This window comes from Rousettus aegyptiacus, unplaced genomic scaffold, assembly GCF_014176215.1.
Source record: "Rousettus aegyptiacus isolate mRouAeg1 unplaced genomic scaffold, mRouAeg1.p scaffold_m13_p_4, whole genome shotgun sequence".
Classification (NCBI taxonomy): Eukaryota; Metazoa; Chordata; class Mammalia; order Chiroptera; family Pteropodidae; genus Rousettus; species Rousettus aegyptiacus.
In genome coordinates, this window is record NW_023416307.1 from 64,262,128 (window position 1) to 64,288,462 (window position 26,335).

At 37.5% G+C, this 26,335-nt stretch overlaps 1 protein-coding gene across 4 annotated transcripts in view; it reads left to right on the forward strand.

Annotated features, from left to right (window-relative positions):
- The window catches only part of MYH15 (myosin heavy chain 15), a 138,043-nt gene that overhangs the window by 34,871 nt on the left and 76,837 nt on the right, over nt 1–26,335 (forward strand). For all 4 annotated transcript variants that reach the window (XM_036219471.1, XM_036219472.1, XM_036219474.1 and 1 more), the window contains 5 exons: nt 6,909–7,012; nt 8,257–8,395; nt 13,019–13,137; nt 17,838–17,987; nt 18,562–18,732. In XM_036219471.1, the coding sequence (XP_036075364.1) occupies nt 6,909–7,012; nt 8,257–8,395; nt 13,019–13,137; nt 17,838–17,987; nt 18,562–18,732 (683 nt within the window). The remainder of the gene's footprint in view (nt 1–6,908; nt 7,013–8,256; nt 8,396–13,018; nt 13,138–17,837; nt 17,988–18,561; nt 18,733–26,335) is intronic.

A 26,335-nucleotide genomic window follows, 5' to 3' on the forward strand; every position in this document is an offset into this window, starting at 1 on the left:
GGAAGAACACTCAATCTACTGCATTATATGTGTGTCGGTCTTGTTTTGTGTGGGCTTTGTTTTGTATTAAAAGTACTGGACCCCCACATTAACTGACTTGAAAGCGGGAAGTTGTTAACTCGGTCCTCTTAACCTAAGACCTAAACTATTACTAACAATAGGTGACATATCTTTTATTGTCATTTTGGGTAAATGAAGCATAATAATACACGATCATTTTGTTCAAGTATGTTTGACAAACTTCCCAAGGTTCAGGTTTTAAAATGAGACTTATTTTCTTAATTTAGAAATGACTTTCGGTTATTTCAGTGGGCCCTAGAATGTTCCCAAAGATTTGTTCTCTCTCTTCTAATAAAAGAAAAATTTCAACTATTTAGGATATTACATGAGAGCTTTGTCAAATCTAGTTTTCTTAAAATGTTAAATATTACTGCAACGTTACAGAAAAGGACAAATTCCTTCATCAATTGTATTATAATCAGATTTATAACCATGTAAAATAATGAGTGGTATACCTGACTGCAGTCCTTTGGGATGTATTCTTCAAAATTGATCAATATTTAGTAAAATGATTTTCTTTTGTAACACTAATGGGCCCCAATATCAGTTAGAGTGGGGGGCAAAATGACCTGAAAATGGGTCCTTACACTAAAATTAGGGTTCAAAAGGAAGACCCTCCAAATGGTATAAAAAGCCTGTCTTGCTCAAGTCAGAGCCAAACGATGATGATCTCCATTTATGCATCTGGCTCCTTCTATCATTCCCCCTCCACAGAAAGTGGGAGTTCTTAGGAGTAATGGCCTGGCTTCTATCAACAATTCCTCTAGGGCCACATTTCCAACCCTGGACCCTTCCTTGCCAGTCAGAAAGGACGGTATTCGATTCATCCCAGGGGTTAAATTCCTGAAGATCTAGATGACCAAAGTCAGCCTAGGAGATTTCTATATATGGACTCTGTCCTATTGAGATGATGCTAAAAAGATGGAGAATCTCTACACCTATTCGTTTTGAAAGCTTCTGCCAAGGAGGGCTTTGGTGTTAGTGAAGGAACAGAGAACTATGAGGTGTGAGCTAAGTGCAGGTGCTGCACTTTACTCTGTAGCTGTTGTGAATACTGAAGGGAGAATTCTGAGGAAGATGCTGTGGGAAGCCCATCAGCAGTAAGCAGCAGGCCCAGACAGCACCAGGGTTGGGAGCCCCCGACCTCAGCCCCTGCCTTGAGCTCCTACTGCAGCTTTGATGTCTTCAAGTCCAGCCTGGGGCTTAGCCTAGGCCACAGCAATCCCCATAGCAGCTCATAGGATCCACCTGCAGCAAGCCAGCCCCACTCCCAGCAAAAGCCAGTGGACGGGGCTCAAAGGAGCCCGAAACAAGGACCCAAGAAGAACCCATACATCTTCCTTGAAAGAATGTTTGAAGCTTAAATGTGACATGAGACAACTAGCTTCACTGTTCACAGAGGCACTTAACAGCAATCAATCAAGACTCAGAAAGATGCTTGCTGAAAGAAAACATGGGTAAGATACCCCTCCATCACCTGACAATATACATATAATAAACAACAGGGTCATTGGAGATAAGAATATCCTTATCACCTTGAAGAGTAAGGGAAGGAACTTCCCATAAATCAACCTGCCAGATGACACAACTGGTTGGTAGCCACCAGAAATGACAGGACCTAGGGGCTCTTCTAGATTCTATTAACTCTATCAGTATAAGGACTTAAGGGATCTCCAATTAAATAAGAGAGTCTTACTCTAATATGTGAATGACATGAATTTCTAGTAAAACTAAGGAAGCTTCAGACCACAGTACAACCCTCATTTTAAATTTTCTGCCAGACTGGGGATATAAAGACTCCAAAGGAAATGTGTAAATTTCTTAACTAATCAATGATAAAATATCTATTATTTGAATTATCAAAAGGACAGAAACTTATTGCCAGATCGAAGGGGAGCATTAGCTAGGGTGGCCTTACCCACCACCAGAAGGCAATTATGGAGATCCCTAGGAATGGCTGGGTTTTGTCATGTTTGGATTCCCCTAACTGAGGCTCTTAAAGGACACCAGAAAAGCATTTTGATCTTTTTGTGCATGAAAGATGGGTTGAGTCTTGGAATACTAATTCAAAATGTAGGTGCCTCCAGAAGACCAGTAGCTTACTTTTCCAAACAGTTGGATGTTGTAACTCAGGGGTGGCCAGTTTGCCTGCAGACCGTGGCTGCAACCTGTGACCTTTTACAGGTGGTTGAAAAATTTACCCTGGGCCAGCCTACCTCTATGCTCCCTCCACACTGTGTGCTACCTGTACCTGAACAAATAGATATTGATTACTTCGGGAAGGCTGGGCAAATGCCATGCCATATCACTTGACAACTGAAATGTTAAAGACAGTATCCACTCTAAACCTGGCTACTCTGCTCCCCAGTACGACAGGAAAACTTATCCATGACTGTATATAAATCATTAAGTCTATTCAACCTGACCTGACTGTAAGCCTTTAGAAAATCCACACACAGAAGTGTTTATGGATGGAAGCTGCTTCATGGACCAGGAATTCTGAAAGGCCGGGTATGCAGTAATAACTCATTAGAAATTCCTAGAAGCACAACTCTTCAGGTAGGTCTGCCCAGAAAGCAGAGTCCCTAGCTCTCAAAAGCTCCATACACTTTGGAGCTAAAAAGAAATGAAAGGTAACTATATTGATGCTAAGTATGCCTTTTATGCCGTGCATGCCCATGGAGCCATATAGAAAGAGATAGGTCTATTAACATCAGATTGGAAGGAAATTAAACCCACCAGGCCCTTGTTGACTGCTTGTGACTTGTTGGCCCCACACAGGCCACTGTTGGTATTCTGGCCCATGATTCATTCCTGTTGTCAGTGAACAGCCATGTTAAAGGAAGGAATGGCAGTGGAGGCCAGGGGTCATAAGTTGATAAATTTTGCTGCTGAAAATGAAGAGATATCAGGTGGTCTCCAGAGTGGAGCTAAGGGGGCATGGCTAAGTCTCTCATAGGGTAGGGAGGGAGTCAGTGGCATAGCGGAGGCAGAGGAAGCCAGCGGTGGAGAGGCGGGTAAGGACTGAGAAAAATAGAGAAGATAGAGGCTAGAGAAGATGGAAGTGGACAAAAGGCAGAAGGAATGTAAGTGAATCTAACAGTTGTGAAGCAAGAAGTTATGGACTGGTCAGAAATGGAAGAATGCTGGATGGCCGGTGGATAAAGCAGGAGGCAAAGGATGAGCCTGAGGTAAAGGAACAGAAACGGGCACATTGGAGGCAAAGCATATGGATATGGATAATAGTTTGGTGGTAAAAGGAGAGAAAGTGATGAACCAGAGGTAAAGGAAGAGTAAGTGAAGGTGAAGGAAGAGGTGATGGATTGACTACAAGTGAAGGAAGAGAAGAAATATAACTTGGAGATAAAATAAGGAGATGCTTGTTGGTCAGAACATAAAAGAAGAGGAAATGATGGATGAAGTGTATGTAAAAGAGGGAAAGTATTTCCCAAAGAAAGAAATGATGGGTGATACAAAGGTGAGAGAAGAGCCTTAGATAAATTCTCCAGTAGACTCCAAGCAGAAACTGGCCATTTCAAGGTGTGAAACTTGTGGTACAAAAGAAGCAAAGTATAGATGTCCACATAAAATATGGTCTTACTAGTTGCTCTGCTTAGGGTAAGAACAGCCCCTAAAGGCAGGTTCCAATTGAGCCCCTATGAAATGTTATATGAAAGACCCTTTGTTAAGACTAAGTATTGTAACTTTGAAAATTATACTATAAAAGAATTAGATAGCATAAAATGTATGGTCTCTAGGTGTTACTTTATCAACCATACATTGGTATGCTGGTTAATGTCTCCTGGAGATAGCTGTCCCCCTGCTTTGTGCAAGCCCAGGAGACTGAGTCTTCCTCAAGACTTGGCAACCTAAATGGAATGGACTCTATGAGATCCTTCTGGTTACCCATGTCTAGCCAGGGCCACCCTCCAAGCCTTGCTCCCTTTACAATTCCCAAATAGGGGCACACTCTTTATGGACAGGAAGAAGGAGGAGGACCCAACTGTTATCATACTATATGGGCCTGGAAACCCAATATTGACTTTTTGGCTCCGAGTTACACTTGTGAAGGCTTGAATGATCTTAAATTTTTAGAAGAAGCAGGACAGCTGAGACTTGGCCTGGCCAGGAAGAGAAGGTGCAGACATCTTGAAAGTAGACTGCTTCTGCCCAAGAGTCTGGACCAGGCCTGTATATACCTTAATTCTTATTATAGTTGCTATTGTTTTGGTTTAAATAAATGTTTTACTTTTCTGGTTATATTTGCTTGTATAATTCTAGTATTATACTTTCTTATGCTGCCTTGCATTTTTCCGGACTGACTTTGTCTCCTTATCAGCAGAAAGTAACTAGAGTGGTCATCCTGTATTCTTCAAGAATGAGGAATGAACAAAAATGGATTTATAACCATAGACCATCACAAATTGGTCCTATCCGGTTTAACAAGACCTGGAAACAAAGTTTACACCACTCAGAAGTGACACTTGTGAACCCTTAAACTTCTACCCCAGGATCATTAAGACAGATTTGAGCCTTGCTTCCTGTCTTCTTGCCAGTCGACTTGCAAATAAAGCTTTTCTCAAAAACTGGTGCCATAGTATTGGCTCCTGTGCATGTCGGGGAGTGAGCCCTTGCTCAGTAACACTACCAGCTCCCTCCTGAATTGTGTCTCCTTTTTTCTGGCCCTGCAGACCCAAGCCTCATGCTGTTTTTTACCTTCCCCTCATGCTCTTTCTCCCTCAGCACTTACCCAAGTGATTCTGCTTGCATGAAAGCAAAACCCTCCTGTCTGTGTCAAAGGAGGAAATGGAATCCCTTCATAGTTACACACAGGTTTGAATAGGTGGGTGGCATAGCCTAACAAATACTAGAGACTGTTATGACCAGGATGAAAAAAAAAATGACGTAAACATGAGAATAAAATAAAAAGTATATAAAGGTCACAATTTAGAATGAAAGGTAATTCTTGGAAAAGTCATCTTGGAATGTAGGTTGTTTTTTTTTTTTTTTTTTTTTTTTTTTTTTTTTTTTTTTTACAAAAACAGCTAAAATGAAAGATGCCCCCACCCTAAAAACACACAGCAGCATTTCCTGCACTGCTCAAGTGTGCGGTTCCTCTAGCCTCCTTGCGGTAAAGGGCTATGTCATTTTTGTATCCTGACCTCCTCTCATAGTATTTTTCTCTACCTATGGTATAGAAAAAAGATTAAATACATGTTTTGACTCAAAAGACATGGAAATATCTATTTGAGCTGTAAAAGAGGTGAAGGGACAGGATGTCATGGCACCCAAGTGTCTACCCTGGATAAGGAGGTGATAATCACTGACATAAAGAACCTCTTGAGCTACCATGGCTATCTGCATTGAAATTTTTAATGGGAAGTTGGAGACCTAGATCTGGAGCTCATAAAATACATATTTAAGAGTAGTCAGTAAAGCCACAGATGAACTTTGCAGAAAACTACCTAGGGAAGTTCTTGACTTAGAGTGCAACAGCATTTAACAATGCTGGTTCATTTCTCTCCCTTGAAAATCCCTTCCCCTTGGCTCCTAGTATACCTTTCTTCCTAGTTTCTCTCTTAAATCTTTGGGCATTTCTTTGTGGGTGGTTTCCTCTTTTTCACTTAGCCCATGACTTGAGACTTTTTTTTTTTTATTTTTTTACTTGTTACTGTTTTTTTTTTTTAATTCTATTGTACCATTATTTTTTAAAGATTTTTACACAGTAACAAAATGACAATCATAGATTGTTATGGTTTAGGCTGCATATACAGTAAAAACTATGAGTTTAAATGTTTGGAGAAATTCCTGTGGGGAAAAAACATCTTGAAGAATCTCTAACAAGGTTCATACTCATGCCCAAGGTCTTCTGAGATTTCAGTGAATAAATTTCCTTTTAGTTTATACAAAAATAATTTTTTTTTTCTAGAATCTTATAAGATGGTTTCATACAGAATATACTCTTTTTTGTTTGTTTGTTTGTTTTGTTCTGGCTTATTTACTTCAGTGCCACTGTTTTTGAGTAATAATCCATTATGTGGATATACAACCGTTAATTATTGATGGACTGTTGGGTTGTTTCCAAATAGAGAAGCTATGAACATTTGTAGAGAAGACCAATTTCTTTGTTTCTGAGATTTGGGTTCAGGATAACAGAGCTTTGCTTCACTGAGTGATAAACAGGTAAATCTGATCAGCTCAAAGGAACTTCCTTAGGAGTGATTGTTAGGAATTAAGAGGTTAGTGTGATTTGGCCAAGTAGTTGCTAACGTGTTCCTGACACCCTGCCTTGGCTTTGGCCTGCTTCTTGTTTCCTAACTAAGTGAATCATGTTGGGAGTCTTAGACATATCAGAGGTTCAGTACTGAATACAGTAGCTAATTTATGGGTCCCTTGAAATACCTACTCAGCCTCCTAATGTGGAGGTTGTGACAGGATTACATCGCTAATGTTCCCTGCATCTTAGCCTTTGAGCTCAGGCCTGTTATAGTTTTACAAAACAGTTTTTATTCTCCCACACTCAACCATGTATCTAGGCCAAATTTCTGTTTTCAAAGTTTTGCCAACACACATTATCTGTTTTCTTTCACACTAATTCAAGCTGCTGCAATTGAATCTGCTTTCAGATTTGGCCTGCCTGGTCTTCTCTGGGAAGACATTAACACATGACTGACAAGTTAATAGAGGGCAAAATTGATTGTAGAGATTTGAGTATTGACTATGGATTTTATTTTGGCTTGTTTACGAGTATGCTGTCAGCTGTAAGAGTAAAGTGTGAATATTAGTCAATTTTTTAAAGCTTCATGGGTTTCTTTAAGTTGTTTAACTGGTGTTTCTTTCCACTGCAGATATGCTGTTGGTGTCTGAAAATCCTTCTGACTTTCACTTTTGCTCTTATGGAGTAGCTGCTGTGGAGAACTTGGATGATGCTGAAGAATTGCTGGCCACAGATGTAAGGCTTATTAGTTATTAAAGCAAAGTCTGGTAATGGCAATAAGAAAGGAAAGAAAGCATCTTAGATCTCTTCTTCTGAAGGATTCTGTAGAAATGTCTTCCTTCCCCTGGGGGAGGAAAGTAAAAGGAGACATCTCAAAGTTGCCTCTGCCCAAAGTTTACTCCTTTATTCAGTACAGTAACTTTGGGACATGAAGAAAAGTAGGAAGGTGTTTCAGCTGAGTGGCAACCACTGTTTTTATTTTGATACACACACACATATCTTTATAGTCTTTATTTTTTTATTTTATCTGATGTAACCGTTGTATAGTTTTGGTGTTTTTTTATTCTCAGTGAAAGTTCAGAATCATACTGTATATACTACTTGGTGTATAGAGTTTGCTCTTCCATTTAATGTTATAAGCATTTTCAGTGTTATTACAAACTCTTCATAAACATTTACATGGATACTTAATATTTTATCAGACACTTGTCCTGTAGTTTAGCCAATTCTATTGTTAGACTCAATTTTTTTGTTCATTTTATTTATTTATTTATTTTACTGTGGTGAATATACGTAGGTAAATGCTTTTCCTATATGTCAGATTCACCTTATGCTAGATTCCTAAAAGTGAAATTACTAGATGAGGATTATAAGATTTTTATGGTCTGTTCATACATATTCTAAATTCACCACTAGAAAGATTGTACTGATTTTCACCTTCCATTTCAGGAACATCTTACTGTGTGCAGTGGCTCCTTAGGATGCAGTTCTTTGACGACATGGTTTTTCTTAAATACTTCTTTTTACTAGTCTTTGAAATGTATCTGCTCCGGAATAAAGTTGGGAGAACATATGGAATTCCAGAAATAAGCAACCCATCAGATATGGAGCAATTTTTTGCCATACCATGAAAAGCAAAATAATATTTCATATAGCCAGTTCATGATCAATTGCTGGAAGTAAGAGAAGAGGCATAGGGCACCAAGGAAAGTTCAAAAATGACTGGAAATTACATAAGCCAAATCTGATGTCTTCCTAATTCTCTTTTAAAGAGATAAGTAGACATGGGCGACCAAGTGCCAACAGGGCCGACTTGTCATTGCTTTGAACACAGCTATCACACCTCGGGGCTCTGGTGATTTGTCTCATTCCCTTCTGGAGCCCACGGAGTGTAGGGAGGTGTGACACACAGCAGGGATGAGAAGCTTACTGTAGCCACGAGGCAAATGAAGACACAGGGCCATCTGTTCTTTTTACAGCAAGCCATGGACATCTTGGGCTTTCTTCCTGAAGAGAAGTATGGATCCTACAAACTCATTGGAGCCATCATGCACTTTGGAAACATGAAATTTAAACAGAAACCCAGAGAAGGACACGTTGAAGCAGATGGCACGGAAAGTAAGAATCTCTCTGAAGATACGCCATGTGCTTTCTTCAAATCCCTGACCCCCAGCCTACTCCCCTTTCCTTGTAGTTGACTTCCCCTCTTGGTTTTTGGAGAATGCTGAAATTAAGCAGCAATCTCACTTGATTACTGTTCCTTGAAATTATTCGCTCAACCTCTATTCTGATACAGAATCCCTGTATCTTAGAATAAAAAAAAACATTCCTTAATTATTGAAGATGCCAATAAATTTGCTAAACTTGGGTGATATCAGATATACTAGGACATATCCTGGCTTCAGCACAGAGACTATTGAGAAAAACAAAGGAGCAGACAAATGACCATAAAATGTATTGATTGGCAGTGGAGGTGTGAAGGAAGGTCTTTGGGATTGCGAGGGTGGAGTTTTCACTGGACTGAGACCACAAAGGCTTCAATTCCTATAGTTTTTTTTTTAATTCACATTTTAAAAATATGTAGTTTTGCCTGATTACCAAAAAGATTTGAGGCATTTTACAATAAATAATCTGTCTAGAATGATGATTAAAATAGAAAAATCACAATTATGAAAAGGAAGCATGGTTGTGATAACTATTTCATTTGTATTAAAGGTCTTGGCAACTGAAAAACTCAAATCCTTCAATTTTTTAATTTTATATTTTCAATTTTAAAGTATACATAACATAAAATTTGCCATTTTAACCATTTTTAACTTTAGTGCCATTTTAGTTTATCAACATTATGTACCTTCACATTTTTGTGCAACCATCGCCATGATTCATCTCCAGAAATTTTTCATCATCCTAACCTGGAACTCTGTACCTATTAAATAGTGACTCTCTATTTTCCCCTTCCCCAGCCCCTGGCAACCATTATTCTACTTTCTGTCTCTATGAATTTGACTATTCTAGGTATCTCCTGTAAGTAGAATCACATAATATTTGTTCTTTTGTGTCTAACTTATTTCACTTAGCAAAATGTGATTCATCCACATTGTGTCAAAATTTTAATCCTTTTTAAGTGTGGACGATATTCCATTATATGTATATACCGCATTTAATTCTTCTATCTATTGATGGACATTTGAATTACTTCCACTTTTCACTACTGCAAAGGGGGATCTCTCCCTATTTCAAACTTTCATAATACTTAATTTCTTTGTCTCTTCTGCAGTTGTTTTACTGACCGACTTGCTATTTTTGGTTGTGTTTTATTTACTCTCATGGATTATAAACTCCTTGATGCTGAATGTTTTGTCTTGTTTATCTTCTTACTAGCACCAAGCCTTACATATATCAAGTGCTCAGTAAACTTCATTCAATCTATTAATGAAATGTGACAGCTTCGAAATCATACTTCAACCTTTTATGAAAGACTATTAAGTGTTATTATCATAACCCCTCTTTCAGATTAGCCAGGCTGTGGATGGAAAAAACGGTTTTAACTCTTTCTTTATACCTGGTTATTTACAGAGGAGACTGAACTGGGATAAAATTGTAAAGTTGGAAAAATGTTTTTTATTTTTCTTGACCTTATTTATTTTGAAGTGAAGCCAGAATTTGTTCTCTCCATCTTTTTGACTTCTTGTGTACTTACCAACTGTGGCTACATTTCTCTAGAGCGTACTTTTAAAACTTGGATTTATATCGGGATTAACTGGGCAGTTTTTAAATTCTCAAGTCCACACTTCACCCAGACCAAAAAAAAAAAAAAAAAAAATGATCTTGAGGTGGGTGCAGGCATCAATGTTTGGGGTCACCTGGCAATTTGTAAAAACAATGTATAGCAAAGGTTGAGAGCCATAGTAAAAAGGACTTTGTTCTTCAGCCTTCATGTGTATCAGAATCATTTGGAGAATATGATAAAAAATAAGCCCAGACCTAACCTCTTTCAGCAAGCAAGCTGTCATTTGTTTCTGTGTTAACTCTCCGGGCTTTTCTGATCCACACCAATATTTGGGAACTCCTGTTCTAATTACTTCTTACCTCTCCTAGGTAAGATCATACAACCTAATTAAAGTCATGAGTTTATTTACAAGGTCCTGAGGGAATGATGTTTATTGATGAGAATTTCATTAAGCCTCTTTTGGGACCGCATCAAATCACATGATGAAAATGTGTTTACAGACACTGCAATGTTTGCAGTAGCATTTTCCAAATGTCAGATGGACATTCACAGATTTAAACTATTTTCATCTTGGTTGTAAAACTAAACTTTTATTGCAAACGAAGTAATTTATTTTTTTGGAAAATGACAACCACTATTTTCTGTCCGAAATAAATAAATAAATAAATAAATAAATAAATAAATAAATAAGTGTAAAATATACACCTGTGGAATAAATCCAAGGCATAATAGTCCTGCTAATACTTGACTATCTCTGAAATGGGTGAGAAATAATTCTGAAATGTTGGGTGCTATTTCTGCTAGAGTTTAAGGTGGGATACTGTACAGAAAATTTAGACTTCCTTTGTTCATGGATAAATTAGACTCGAGGGACTGTTCCTAACACTGGAAAAAGGATGTGTGAATTTGAGGCTATTATTACCTGAATGCTCCCACTCTCAAAGCTTAGAGAACCAAACTCCTGTCTAGTTCCTGGACAGATATTGTGGAATTGTTCATTTTTCACAATGTCGGTTATTAGTCATCTCCACTCAGATCCATCAGGCATGTTGCATTTCTCCCTTTTAAATATCTTCATGTTAGGTTAGATGGTCTCTAAAGCCTCTTCTAATTCAAAGAGTCTCTAGTTCTGATGCACTGGAGTCTCAACTTGAAATAATCAGCCTTTTGTCTCCAAATATGGCACTCTTAGCAGGAACATCTCAGCATAGATGAACATATCTGCTCACTTTTGATTTTTCCATTTTCTCAAATAAGCTTTGCATTTTGAAAGGTTTCATAGCAACTGAGTACCTATGCCATTATTACTGACATAGAGTAGGTGTGTAGCCAGCAGAAATGTATATGTATAATATAGATTTTAGTTAACAAGCAAATCAGACATTTCAAGCTTTTTAAGTTTGAACATTTTAAAGGCTTATAAAAAGCAAATGGATTTCGTTAATACAAATGGCATACCGCTAATTTTCTTTTAATTATTATTACCTGTTTGTGGTTATTACTCCAGAAATTTTGTACACAATGAAGGAAAGACTGCATTTCTTTCTACTGTAGGACATTTTATAGAGTAGCCATATCACATATATTAGTATACGTCAAGATTCTTTTATAATTTAAGGTGTCACAGAGAGGTTTCAGATGAGTAAAATGTTCTTTTGTTTGACAACTGAAGAAATCTGCAATTTGAAATGTGCTTATAACTTTCCTAAGCGTTATTTCATTTTTTAACACCTGTTGTGATACGTGCATATTTACTTTTCCTTCTGATAACACTTATTCTCTACTTTCTTTAGAAAATGGAAGAACTGTTATAAAAGTGCAATTTTGTGAGTTGCAAGTATTCTTTTTGGGCAGCAGAGGGCACTGTGGTACAAACAGACTTTACAGGAAAAGAAAAGGTTTTCAGTAGATACTGGGCAAGTGTCCTTGGCGTCTGTTAATTGGTGGTTGTTTTGAATTTTCAAATTACAAGTCCCTGTTTCATTGAAAGAATCAGTACAGATGTAGAAGGGAAAAATAAGCAAATAATAAAGATGAGATAGTCCATGTCCTTCAGATAAATATTTCTTTTTAGAAAGGACCATCTTTTAAAAATTAAGCTATAATTTACATACTACAAACTCACCCATTTAAAGTATACAGTTCAGTGAGATTTAGTGTATACATTATATAACCATCACCAGTATCTAATTCCAGAATATTTCATTATTTCAAATAGATACTCTGTACCCTTGAGTAGTTAGTTACTCTCCATTTTCTTCTCTCTCTAGCCCCTGGCAACCACAAATCTACTTTTCCTTTCTGGATATGCCTATTCTGGAGAGTTCATATAAGTGGAATCATGAACATGTGGCCTTTTGTGTTCATCTTCTTTCATGTAGCATAATGTTTTCAAGTCCCAACCACGTAGCATCCATCAATATTCATTTTAATGGCTGAAAAATACTCCATTGTATTTATATACCACATTTTGTTTATCTATTCTTCAGTTAATGAACATTTTTTTTCTACTTTTTGATTCTTACGAAGAACGCTGCTAGAAACATTTGTGTACAATTTTTTGTGTGAACATGTTTTCATTTATATTGTATACATACCTAGAAGTAGTATTTCTGGGTGCTAGAGTAACTCTTTTTAACTTTTGAGTAGCTACCAAACTTTTCCAGGGCAGCCGTGCTATGTTACATTCTAACCAGCAATGTATGAAGTTTCAATTTCTCCACATCTTCACCAACACTTATTCTCTTTTTGATTATAGCCATATTAGTGGATGTGAAGTGGCATTTTATGTGGTTTTGATTTGCATTTCCAAGAAATAGTCTTTTAAACATTTAAGATTCGGGTAATTGTTTCAAAACTGCAATCTACCTTGCTACATCGGTTTAAACATACCTCCTTTTCTCCTGTGGGTAGTTCGACTATAATGCAATAAATTTCAACTGTGTTTTTTCTTTTCCTCCTCCCCTCTTTTCTCCCATCTTCCCTCCTTTTCCTTCCTTTCTTCTGACCAGGTGCTGAAAAAACTGCTTTCCTCATGGGCATTAACTCCTCTGAGTTAGTGAAGGGGCTGATCCATCCTAGAATCAAAATTGGTAATGAGTATATTACCAGAGCTCAAAATGTAGAACAGGTAAGGTGATTCTATGATCTTATAATAATTGTATTCATATCGTACTTGTATTTTTCAATTTCCAATGTCTGCAACAAGAGCGTCTATAAAAAAGCAGAAAAGAGCTACCGCGATGAATATTCCAAATGTTTTCACTTGTGATGTACACCACAGTAAATGCTCTTATGTTAAGAGTTTCTAGCCTGAAATATACAATTTTGACAGTTTTTCCTATAGCAACAAATCTCTTTGCAGATGCAAGCAAGCCCTTTACATGTTATGATCAACATCTTTGTTGTCCGGCTAAGAAGATTTCAGGGCTATTGGTTTCTGACATGAGTAAAATTTGCAAATTGGCATCTCAAATCTATTTAGAATATTGACTTTTTCGAGTAACAGACACATGGTGACACAGTTGAGGAAGGATTTCAGAACATATGCTGAAGTTAGTATTTGAAGGGAGAGGGAATTAAGAACGAACATTGAAGTGAAAGGTCATGTAGCATCCAGGAGAATGTTTTAATGATAGAATAACAAGTCCTCTGAGACTTTGCCAGAATACAGTAGATATTCCCAGGGCTGCTGGGTAATGAGACTGTCTAATTATGCTAGGGCATTTCAAAGTAATAATTTATATCTGTAATATGTATTAGTTAGTACGAGATAGGCATGCTGCAGTAACACATGCATGCTAAAATCTCAGTGACAATAAAACATTTGTTTCTTACTCTGACCAAGTCCAATACAGATTAGACAGCCTTTTTCCATTTTATAGTTAGGCCATCTGGAACACATGGCCTCTAAAGTTATTGCACAAAGGGAAAGATAATTTGTGGAGGAAGCATACCCACCTTAACTGATTGGGGCTAAAATGATATCACTTTCACTAATAGTCTATTGATGAATATTAGTCAAATTATCTATAGAAGTCCTGAGAAATGTAGTCTTTCTGGAAAGAGGAAATGGTATGATTTCATAAAATACGTATTAAAAACATTTACAGGTATTATCTCCTTCCATTTTTACAACAATACACAGATAGATAGAGGGGGCGGGGATACTTAATGTTTTCCCAGTTGAATAAATTGAATGTTAGGGAACATAAGTAACATTACAAAGGACACAAGAAGTATCCAAGTGACGCTTACATTGTTTTACTCTATATACATCCAAAATCTGAAAACGAGAGAAAAATGTACAAATTTGTGATGGAATTATTTTGACCGCAGTAAACTCTATTTCTTTTGGTATAGTAAGGCATCTGGTGTGACTACATTGCCAGTGGTGCATGTGGCTGTGGTGTGTACCCCGAGGTACCTCATGGATTACAGTCCGAACCTCCCCCCCAAAGTTTGCCATGAAATATCTCGCTTTTATTATTTTTTTCCCATCGCTCTAGTATATCGTTAGCTTTGGAAACAAATGACATTCTGTTTTTAGTAATGGTATTTCCATTTACAAAATATAGTAATTCTCGATCACGGAAAATGTCAAATCCTATAAAACATAGCATTCCGATGCGTGATGTTAAATGAATGCTGGCAGAGAGCTGCACTTTTTTTTTCTAAATGGAAAAGGATTAAAACATTTCAACAACTAATCAAAATCAATCTTCTATTTTTGCTTATTCTATAAATCAATAATTCTTCCTCTGCGACAGTACTAATTATACTGAAACAATTTGCTTACATTTTTGTCCTCCCTGGTTCTAATCTGAGTTCCTTGAGGTTGTTGACTGTGTCTAGTTCATCTTAATACCCTCGACATTTAGCACAGTGCCCTGCAAGAAGTAGGTGCTCCATAAATGGTAACTATTGAGCTGAACTTGAACCGTGATCAGCAGGACAAGTAGTTGAACTATTTCTTGGTAGTGAGATTAGAGATATTTGGCAGTTTCTTACTTTATAAGACATTTACCACAACGTACCTGCATGGCATGCTATGATTGTAGAATAAGGACTCTTCTGTAGAAAACTAATAAGCCCATAGGAGGACTGAAAGTAAACCTTCACCTCTTTAATAATGTGTTCTCAGGAATTGAGTTACCACACCAGCCTATGCCATAATAGAACCAGTGAAGCAAGCTAATATATGATTAGACATTAAAAGAAACAAATCCTCATCCTCCACCCTCTCTTCTCTCTCTCCTTCCCTCCTTTCCCCTATTCCCTCTTTCTCTCTCTCCCTCTCTTCCTCCTCCTTTTGGATACAGAGTAAGAAAGCACACTGTAAGGCTTTTCTTTTCTTAGGAATTTTACTGACTTTATAGAGACAATTGCCACTGCTAAGGATAGAGATGTATGTAGATGTTCTGTTGATGACAATTGCAAAAGATGGAAAAAATTTTGCAGTGTTAACAAGCTACAAAATTTAGTTCTAGCTCTAATGCTAACTCTGGGATGAGGGTCAAATATCTTCATCTCTTTGAGCACCCTAATGAAGAGATCTAATTCCTCTGTGTGTTTCAATGGAAGGGTGATTGGAATCTAAATGGGACAATTCTTTATGTGTGGGAGTGTCCTGCATATCGTAGTAGGAGGTTTTGCATTTGCTAAATGCCAGTAGCACACTCAGTCATTATGACGATCAGAAAATGTCCTCCCAGTTGCCAGAGGTACTCGTCTACATGATTATCAGGAACTAAGGTTCTTTAGGACTAGTGTTTTATGATTCTAGGAGAGTTATGACTGTGCCTCTTAGAAATAAGTTATTTTAATTTAAAAAGTTTAATAATAAAATAATAATAAAACAGCCACTGAGTATTTACTATGGGTGCTGCACTGAGCGCTTTGTACAGATGTTTTTGTCAACCAAACAGCAAGCTTGCAAAGTTTATCTCATTTCTATTTTCATTTCATAGTTAAAGATAGTGAACCTAGCTGCTTAAGGTAATATAGCTAATAATACTGGAGTGAGGATAAGGAAGTGATAACAGTGAAAAGGGCATAGGAAAGGGGAAACTACACATTGGATATTGTCAAATGTTGTGTTATATGTATTTCCATCCTCTGTAACACTGAGTCCCAACAGCCCTGAGATATGCATATCTTAATATTTTTATTTTACAGAGGAGAAAGGGATCAAAGTAGTTAAAAACATGGCTGACTCCATTTATTTTGTTTTTGTTCTTGCTATCATGCATTATTACTCCCCAGTAATCAAAGTACTTTGCGAGATTATTTTAAAAAGAGCTAAGAAATGAGTCCATTTAGCCCTTGAAAAGTAGAAGCGTAGGTTTGGCTGCCTAATTCCTCTGCCATTGCACAGAATATGATGAAAATGATTAATTAATGTGCTGTATATTGGTTCATTATTTTTATTAATTCATTCAGTAGACAGCATACCATCTATTTCTTCCTCTGCCTACACTGTCAGGCTTTCTTCCTGTATTTCTTCACTACTCCCACCCCTGGCCAGTTTGTCCCCCCCACCTCCCCTTCTTGAGTATTTAGAGAATTAAAAGAGGGTGAGCAAGTTAGTCATGTTCTTTTTAAAGTTTCAAAGTGACTGTTGTAGACAGAGTGATTTCCTCGGTGCTCCAGAGGATAAAAATCATTCTTGGTGCTCTATTTGTGGGGGTGTGCGGGTGACGCCGATAATAAAAAACTGTGATGCCATCCGGCGTATGGATTACTGTGGAAATGACTCAAGATAACTGATCAGAGTGGATGACTCAGAACTAAATCACCACCAGACACCAACTGGCTCCTGCTGCATGTTCTCTCCTGGGCAGCTGAAGGATGTATGTGATAGGCCTATTTTAAATGTAAAGTGGTTGGAGCACATTCTGCTTCCAGGCTTGGAGCGTGTCCAGAAATTCATTCTTACTTGGAATTCATCAGAAACCTGCTACTATACCAGTGCCTTTGCATCGTGGAAGTAGGACCTGCATTTGCATAGTATCATCCAGGCACAGAGGTTGGAGCTCTCCCCAGTAGATAATGTTAGAGCCTTTGCGACATACCTCCAGGGAGAAGAATGCAGCCTCATTTTACAGGGGAAACTGAGTCAAAATGATGCTTGCTGTTCTCCCTACAGGGAGTTGACAGCAGCCCTGAGAACTACTATAGTAGAGAAGGTGGAAGCTGAGGCTAGAAAGGACCTTCAAGAGCATTACTCAGGTTAAGATACTGCAGCCCATAGAGTTTAGGTTGCTTGTGAAGGGTCACACTAATCATTAGCAACTGCAACAACAGCAGTAGGACAAGGACCAGATGCCTTGCCTATTCTACCGGTACTTTTTAAACTTTATGGTACATAGAAGTTAGTGAGGGACTGCGTTGGAGTGCAAATTCTGATTCCTGGTCTGGGACTGGACTTGGCATCTTTAACAAGCTTCCAGGTGGTGCTGATGCGGCAGGTCTTAGGACTACAGTTTGAATAGCAAGGCTTTAGAATTCATTGCCACCCCCTCTCTTCACAAGGATATTCGGTTCTTCAGTAACAGGAACATGATTTCTCTCTCAGGAGTGTTAGGTAAAGAGGCACCAAGGTAACTCAAGGTATTTCCCTCTTCTCTCTCCCTCCCCTCTCCCTTTCCTCCCTTCTTTTCTCTTGCCGTATTGTATTTTTCCTCATATATCATCTCAACAGCATGCTAGAACCACAGAAAGTCAATAAATGTATCCTGATTTTACTAGAAGTCAGTTACAGACAGAGAGGTCCAGAATTAAAATGAACTCTGCTGTCAGATGAAGGATTGCTTTCAATGTGATTTCTAGGTGTCCTCTGCTGTTGGTGCCCTGTCCAAGTCAATATATGAAAGGATGTTTAAGTGGCTGGTGGCACGTGTCAACAGGGCCATGGACACCAAGTCGTCAAGGCAGTTCTTCATCGGCATTCTTGACATCACTGGTTTTGAAATCCTTCATGTAAGTATATCTGGTAAGAATGAAGTCAATACATATTTACAAGGAGATTAGAAAATGTGAATTGAACAGCAGAAAATGTAGTCAAGATGTGATGAAATTCATTCTGTATAAACGTTAAGAGCTACTTTGGTTAGGAAAGAGCCATGGTTAAATAATAATTATAATAGTATTAGGAAATTCAGCCTTAAATGTAAATAGAGATAAAGAAATATTTTATGATTTTGAATAATATCATTGTGTTATTTTATTGTTGTAATCTTTAGTTTGTGGGCATATCTGAAAAAGGTAAGAATTGAGCATTTGTTATTTATTGGGTCTATTTGCCATCATATGACAGTGGTTATGGTTTTCTCTTTACATTTTTCCAAGTGGACCTCAATATTATTTTTTTATTGAGGTATATTTGACAAAAAATGTATATATTTAAGGTGTACAGTCTGATAATTTAAGACACACACACACATTTTGAATAATCACCAAGGTCAAGTTAATTAACATCTCCATTGCCTCAAATAGTTACCATTTTCTCAATTTTATTTTTATCTCTTTTTCCTGTCCAATCACATCTTTGAAGTACAACAGTCTTGAGCAGCTTTGCATTAATTTTACCAATGAAAAGTTACAACAGTTCTTCAATCAGCACATGTTTGTTTTGGAGCAAGAGGAATACAGGGAAGAAAGCATTGACTGGGTGTCCATTGACTTCGGTCTGGATTTGCAAGCCTGCATAGATCTCATTGAGAAGGTAATGCATGTTTTTCTCCCCTTCCATTTTCACTGAAGGAGAATTGTCCCTGCTTGCCATATTGATTAATCCATGTTAGGGCTCAAGCTCTGTCAGGGGATGGGAAATGGGGCAGGAGAACTCTGCTCATTTTCCCTTAATGGCATTTGTGAGCAGCCCCATGATTTCCTAACTAAACTCTCATGTCAGTTATCCTACTCCATCATCTCTCACGCAAACTGTCACTGGCATTTGCTGCTTGCTCATGGCCTCCTCTGCTAACGTGTGAGGAAACTTGTTGGGATGAAAAATGGTCATGCTCTTGACTGGAAAGACAGCTGAAAATACGAGCATCGTAGGGCCTGGCTGGTTGATGTACAGTGAAGGAGTACACCCAGAGCAGCTTTGTGAAGTTTGGCAAATTAGCATGCAAACAAACAACTGCCATAAATCCTCAAGGCCGCTACCTTATACGATGTAGTTTGTTCATTTAATTGGACAAGTACCAGTTAGTTTAAGTAATTTATGACAATACTTCATGGCTTATTAGTAAATTAGCTGCAGTGAATTCAGTGATGTTCCCAGACTCTGAAATCTTTCCATATACTCTGGAAAAGATTAACCGAGTTTGTTGGAGAAATTCACGATGAATTTCTCCATCATGTAAGCATGGCAGCATGTTAGCAACTGCACACCCTTTTGTTTTACTATAATTGTGGATTGCCCTGAATTCTGGAGACCGGTCTGGGCAGACCAAGGTCTAGTGATTTTAACTTTCTGAACACTCTCTTTAGCTATGCCATCGCATTTGATTCCCAACAACCCTGTCAGGGAAGGGCTAAAGTGATTAGCTTCTCACTGTTTTTATGGGCTTCAGATTTTATCAGTCAATGTCCCATCAATTTTATTTATTTGATCTTAGATGAAACTGAATTTTCCTTGAAAATAGCCATTGTTTCTAACAGAAGTGGACATCACGTTGATTTTATTTCTTTTATAACCAGTTAACTTCCTAGAAGAGGACAGGCTAATTAAAAAAAATGATAATGACCAACTTGTTAACTGATTAAAAAAAAACAATAACCTAACTGCGATCTGGTAAATGTTTGCTGGCATAATTAATACTGTAATTTTCTAATTAGAAATAAAACAAAAGAACTAGAACTTCTCAAAGGGACAGATTTAGCTTCTGGCAATTGTCACCTCTAGTATCTATTTACTCCTATTGTGTGAATTGAATTGCTTTCAGGTAGAAGGTGGGACATTGACATGATTCAGATCCAGATAGGTATGTGAATATTACTGATTTTTAGTTAATCTGAAGCCTACTGTTTTATGTTTGCCAGTCTCAGTTCTTCCAAATAACACACTAGCAACATGGATGTAATTTCCTATTGTATTTTCTACTGATATGATAAATGAGAAAAAACTGACCAGATGATAGAAAGAAAAGTCTTTGGCTTTTTATGAATGATTTCAAAGATATTAAGGTCAGGCAATGAAGAATACCACACTCTTTCTTAAAATGATTCTATATTTTGAAAAGATTCATTGTGTTAGCTCATGCTGTATGAAGAAAATTTGTAGTAAATATTAACAATCGAATTCACTCCTTGACATAAAATAAATTGTGGGACATTTTCAAAACACGGAAGAACTAAAATATATTAATATGTGCAAAAAATCTTGTAGCATGCATCTGTGTATAGAAAAGGAACTTTCATACATAAAAGTTTTAAATGTTTATGTTTACAAAAACAGTTTATGTCAAACTAACAAAAATGTATTTTAACACCAGCTTTAATTGTTAATTTGCTCTTCGAGCATACAGTGACCTTCTTACATAAACATGCAGTGAACAAATCTATTATAGGATTAGCTCACACTTATTCTATTACTTAAAATATCCTAGTTTGTTTAGAATTTGAGCATCATTTATATATTAAAGTATTAACATATAATTACATATTAATGGTTTTACATAGGTATTGGTAAATAGATTATTTCTATTCTTTAAACAAATCCAAAATTATACATTTAAAAATGCGTTGCACTTCATTGTAGTCACCTTGAGAGGCTACATCCATCTTTTAATAATTAGCGCTTTTAGAAAAAGCTTCTCACAAATGGGGATTAGAATAATAATTAGAATGTTACCAGCTTTGAAAGAAAATTAACTTAAATACTGATCATTTTACCTGTCTTTAGTCCAAGCTGTCTTATCAAGCTTGATCATATTATTCACCTTATTTGCCTGACTTGTCCTGAATAACTATATATTTTTTAAGCTTTCCCAATGTTATTTTTGGAGAATGATTTAAAGATATATAATTAGGGATTAACAACAATATTGCTCATGTTTTCTCTAAAGCAATTAAATCACTTTATAGCCTTGTGGTCAATTCACCCAATGGTTCTGGGATGAAGGAGAAAGTCTGAAGTCACTCCTTTGATTTTCTCTACTGTTCCAAGCATTCCAGAGCAGTGTCTTGTCCTCATCTTGCCCCTACACTGGGATTTGGGGAGAGCTCTCTGCCCCTGGGTTTTTCTCACAGTCTTAGATGGCAGCTACCTCCACAACACCGCCTGTGTCTGACATGGTGACAAAGCTGTGGGCTTTTACCAGAGACGGCTTTGCACAAGGTTATTAAACCCTTGCACACAATTTAAGGGAAGCTTTCTCCTCTCTTTTAGGTAAGAACACACAAGAAAATGCCCAATTCCTTAACTATCTATTTTTCTGGAAAGGAGAGAGGAGGGAAGGAGTCTTTTCAGGTCTCCATAGGTCACTCATTATTTTCTCTCCTCACTAGCTCAGGTGTCCAGGCTCTCTCCCTTAGGGAAAATGTCAAGTATATAGTTTCGCTCTCATTAATCCTGCTATATTATAAAAGTTTTAGCCAAGAAGATCTCATATTCTCTGGTCAGTACAAAAATATCCTGGCTATATTCCATTAACCAAAAGTTGTACCACATAAAATTGATCCCCATAAAAGACAAATTTTAAGTTTTCTAACATACCTAATTAGTCTCCTCAATAGTTTCCATGTTGACCTCAAGGGTTTCTTTGAGTCTCACTCTTGCTTTTAAGGACATCAGCTCTACCAGATAGCACCATTGCCATTTGGAAGTATTGCGTCTACTTAGCTAAGCAAGTGGCCACACGCATACAACACACACACACACACACACACACACACACACACACACACACACACACACCATGTACTTCTGGCTAAGACTTGTGCCTAAGACACGCTCATAGAGCTGCTAATGTAAAAAATGTCCAAACTTATGGAGAATTTTTGTAAGAGTTTGAGCCTAAACTAATGACAACTCTTGGAAAGCAAGATCTCAAATGCTCTGGCCTGAATAACTTTTGATTCTTTCTATAAAATGATACACTCTCAAACAACAGGAAGTTTCCCTGTGCCAGTAGTCAGTGGTGTCATATGTCCTACAGAAATTTCTAAAATACTTTAAATCCTGGTAGTATTTTGGCAATAAATGTTGTTGCCTCTCAAATGGGGTTCTTTGGATGTGCTAATTCTGAAGTTTTTATTATAAAATGAATTACATTAATATCTAGTTATCTTTTGTACATATATGAATATTTTCTTTAAATATATAACTCTTTGCTTTTTTATTTACAGCTTAGTTTCTGCCTGACTATTGCCCACAGCAAAGCAGCCGAGACCCCAAAGCTCAAACCTGTCTATTTGAGTGTTCACCTGTAGATTAATTACTTAAAAATTTGCTGAGGACTTAATTTTAGTCACCTTGGAAATTACTGTTAAGGATTGTGAGAAATGCAATTTAGAGACATCATCCTAGTACCCAGCTTAGAAAGTAATTGAAAAGATGTCTTAAGACCAAAACTATTACTGTTTTTTTTTTTAAATATTAAACAAGTACAATTTATTTTGTAACTAACTTGTTTGGATCATTTGCTTGACACCCCACTGGTGAGTGAGAAATTTCTGCCCTAGAGTTATGAGGATGGCTACACATAGGACACCCAACACTGGACAGATGTGACTGACAGCAGTTTATTAGTCACATATACTCATAGCCTGGGGGATGAGGACACTACATGTCGTGCAGGGCTACATTGTGGTTGCACTTGAGAGCAGAACAAATAAGCAGGGGCTGTGGGAGGCAGGCATTGTAATAAGAATAGGGTGAAGTGACCCTTGGTTCTCATTGGAGGATGAGATTGTCCATAGGGAGGCAGGGAATTGAAACCCATTACTCTGCCTGGTCCCATGATAAGGAGGGTTGTTTAGGTAGGGGACCTCTTTCCCTGGAGCACAGTGGGGAGGGGAACTTGTGATTAGGTCATTTGAGGCCCTCCTGATTTCCCCCTGATGTCAAGGCACACATAATGTTGGGCTTTAATTTTAGGCCTAATACCACACTCTCTGTAGAAGACTTTGAATTAAATGCTGTAAAAAGCTTAAGCATTCGTTATAAATAGCACTTGCCCTTAGGAAGTATGCAGTCAAGTAGGAAATTTGTAAGTCTAATAAATGTAAAAATATGTGTCAGTATAAATGCAGTAAAGGCACTGATGAAGACCCACGGAGCTCAGAAAAGCAGAGGTCACCTCAATCTGCAGAAATCTAGGAAGGCCTGGTGAGAAGAGGGTAAAATTTCAGCTGGATCTTAAGGAATAGATATAATTTCATCAGGTGAAGAAGAGAAGTTAGCAGGTAAAGACACTGGCAAGAGCAAAGGCTTAAAAACAGGAAAAAGAATATGTTTCGAAATGTTAGGTTGTCTAATTAGAACATAGAATACACAGACAGAAGTTGCTAGAAATAAAAATGGAGGGTCAGACTGAAGGGATTTTAATGAATTTATACCTTAACTTTTAGGCATTGGGAGCCAAAGAGGGTTCTGCAGTGGACAATAGAATAGTCAGAGCTGCTTATGTTTAATCTGGTGGATTAGTGTATAGAGTTTGAAATAAAAGGAGAGGCTAAAATTAAAGCATTTAGAAAGCTGTTATAGTTGTCCAGGTGAGTAATAGGTCCTGAATCAGGACAGCAGAAATGAAAATAGTGAGAAAGTGACAGATATAAAAGAGTAGGCAGAACTGATCATATTTAAAGAGGGAGAGATTAGAGCACTAATGTTTTGAGGGCAACTGTCTCAAACCATTTACTGTGCAATATAGAATAATTAATTCTATGGGGCAGAACATAATTACTGGTTTTTTTTTTTGACCTATTTGGAAATTAATTTGCTGGAGGGCCTCATATTTATTAGAAAATGTACTCCTCCTGAACACTGAAGAAATGGAGAACACTCTGAAGAGTGTTTTACCCTCCTTAGTGGTTTAGTTGCCACTTTATGATTTATGACATTTACTCATTTTCCATAAAACTTCCATCACCCCCAAATAGAAGTTGGCTTCATTAGAGTCCCGGGGAATGGTGGGCCTCCTGCATGGAAGGTGGCTCTGCATGAAATGGGGGCTGCCACTCCATGTAAGTTTGCCACAACCCTCTCATTAACAGACACATTCCCAGGATGGTGTCATTTAAAAACGATTAATTCCAGTTGACTGTGGGTGTGGTAGGAAAATACATTGTACAAGATGGAGCCCAGAGCTTGTACCAGTGAATCCACTGTTTAATTTGTCATATTCTCCCTTGTCCTCCCCTTCCTCCTCATTTCTCACTTTCCAAGAACTTACAAGGTCAGTGCTGCCAAGAGCAAGACAAGTGTTAAATTCACTTAGAGCAGTTTGTCCCCACTTAGAACATATTCACTCACCACATCATTTCTAACCTAGGTTCTTGAGATAAAGATGTCCCAGAACTATTCAGTACAAGATTTATTGGTGGAATGTTGTTCAATAGATTTTCTATAAAATGTAGGTTCTGAGCCTACGAGAATAAACAAAAGAGGCAGAAAACCATCGTCTATATATTAGAATGACAGACTCAGTTGGATCAAGAAACATGATCTTCGAATATCTGATAATCCACCACTAAGAAGAATTAGACCCATTTGTATTGACTCCCATGGAATAATTTAGAACAAAGGATTCTGAACTGCAAATAGATTTTCTTTTAGTATATCACTGTCCAGAGCTTTGACTTGCAGCTCTCTCTCTGGAAATATTCAAGCATAAGCTAAACTGGTTTTTAGAAAGGAAATAGTGAAGAGAATTCAAGAAGCTGTCAAATGGGTTGGACAACACCTTTATTGTCTTTCACAAACCTGAGAATCTATGATTCTTAGGTATAGAGGGTTGGTAGAGAATTGGGAAATTTATGTTGTTGGGCCAAGGACTCGTGTGTTATCTTGGAATTATGACATCTTACTTGTACCTCTGTTTTGTCTGCTTTGTAGTCTGCATATCATGTGTCTTCTTGATGAAATGCTCTGGAGCTAGGACACCTGTCTGATTCCTCCTTTTATGACTCAAAGTATCTGGTAGAATGATTTGTTCATGAAGGCATTGCGAAAATATTCATGGAGTAGATAAATGAATATACAAATATATGCAAACATAAGAATCCTTGATTCTACCTCCCCACCCCCCACCCATAAAAAACAACCTGGTTTTCCCTATTTATGTGTACCCTACATTGGTTCAATGGCAACATCACTCATTTGATCAAACCAAAAGCCTGGTCATCCTTCTTTTTTCTATTATGCCCCAGATTCTATCCATTAAGTTGTGACCCAGCTCTAATTTCAGCTTATATCACATTTCAATGACTTTGCACAACCCTCAACACTATCACTAGTCTCAACCAGGGGTCAGCAAACTATAGCCCTGTCAACCAAAGCCAGTCTGCAGTCTGTTTTTGTAAATGGTTTTAATGAGACATTCTTACATCCATTGTATTTACATGTTGTCATTTGTTGTTTTCAGGGCTGAAAAGGCTGAGTTGATGGTGGTCGTTTCCAGAGACTATATATCCCACAGAGTCTAAAATGTTGACTATATGGCTCTTTAGAGAGAAAGTTTGCTGACAAGGGTCATCAGGTTTTCTATCGCACATCCTGTTTTTGTTTTTTATAACTCTTTAAAAATGTAAAAGCCATTAGAAGTTCTCTGGCTTACCAGTATAGGCCCATCGGATGAATTTGACCCATAAACTGTGTACTTCACCAACCCCTTTTCTCAGCAAACAGTTCTTTTCAAGTATAAATCACATCGCATCACTTCATGTTAAAAATCTCTAATTACACTAAAATAAAAATTACACTTAAAGTAAAATCCAAATGTCTTACCACAGTCTGAGAGACCTTTGGGATTCAATACTACTTACCTCTCTGACTTTATTTTGTAAGCACATACTCCATTCGACTAGCTTTGCTCTGTCTGCACTTGGCTCTGGCAGGACCTCCAACTTGTCCAGTGTGTGGCTGCCTCAGGGCTGCACACTCTTCATTTCTCTGCTCAAAATACTTTTCTCATTCAAGATTTACTCTTCTCATTCAGGTCAGAGGGTTTTACTTGATTATCCTACTAAAATAGCTTGTAATTAGCCCCCTGCCCCCACCTCAGTCATTTTCTGTCTCTTTACTTTGATCTCTTCAGAGCACTTATGTGAAACTAAGTCATTCATTCATTCATTCATTCATTCATTTTATTTTATTT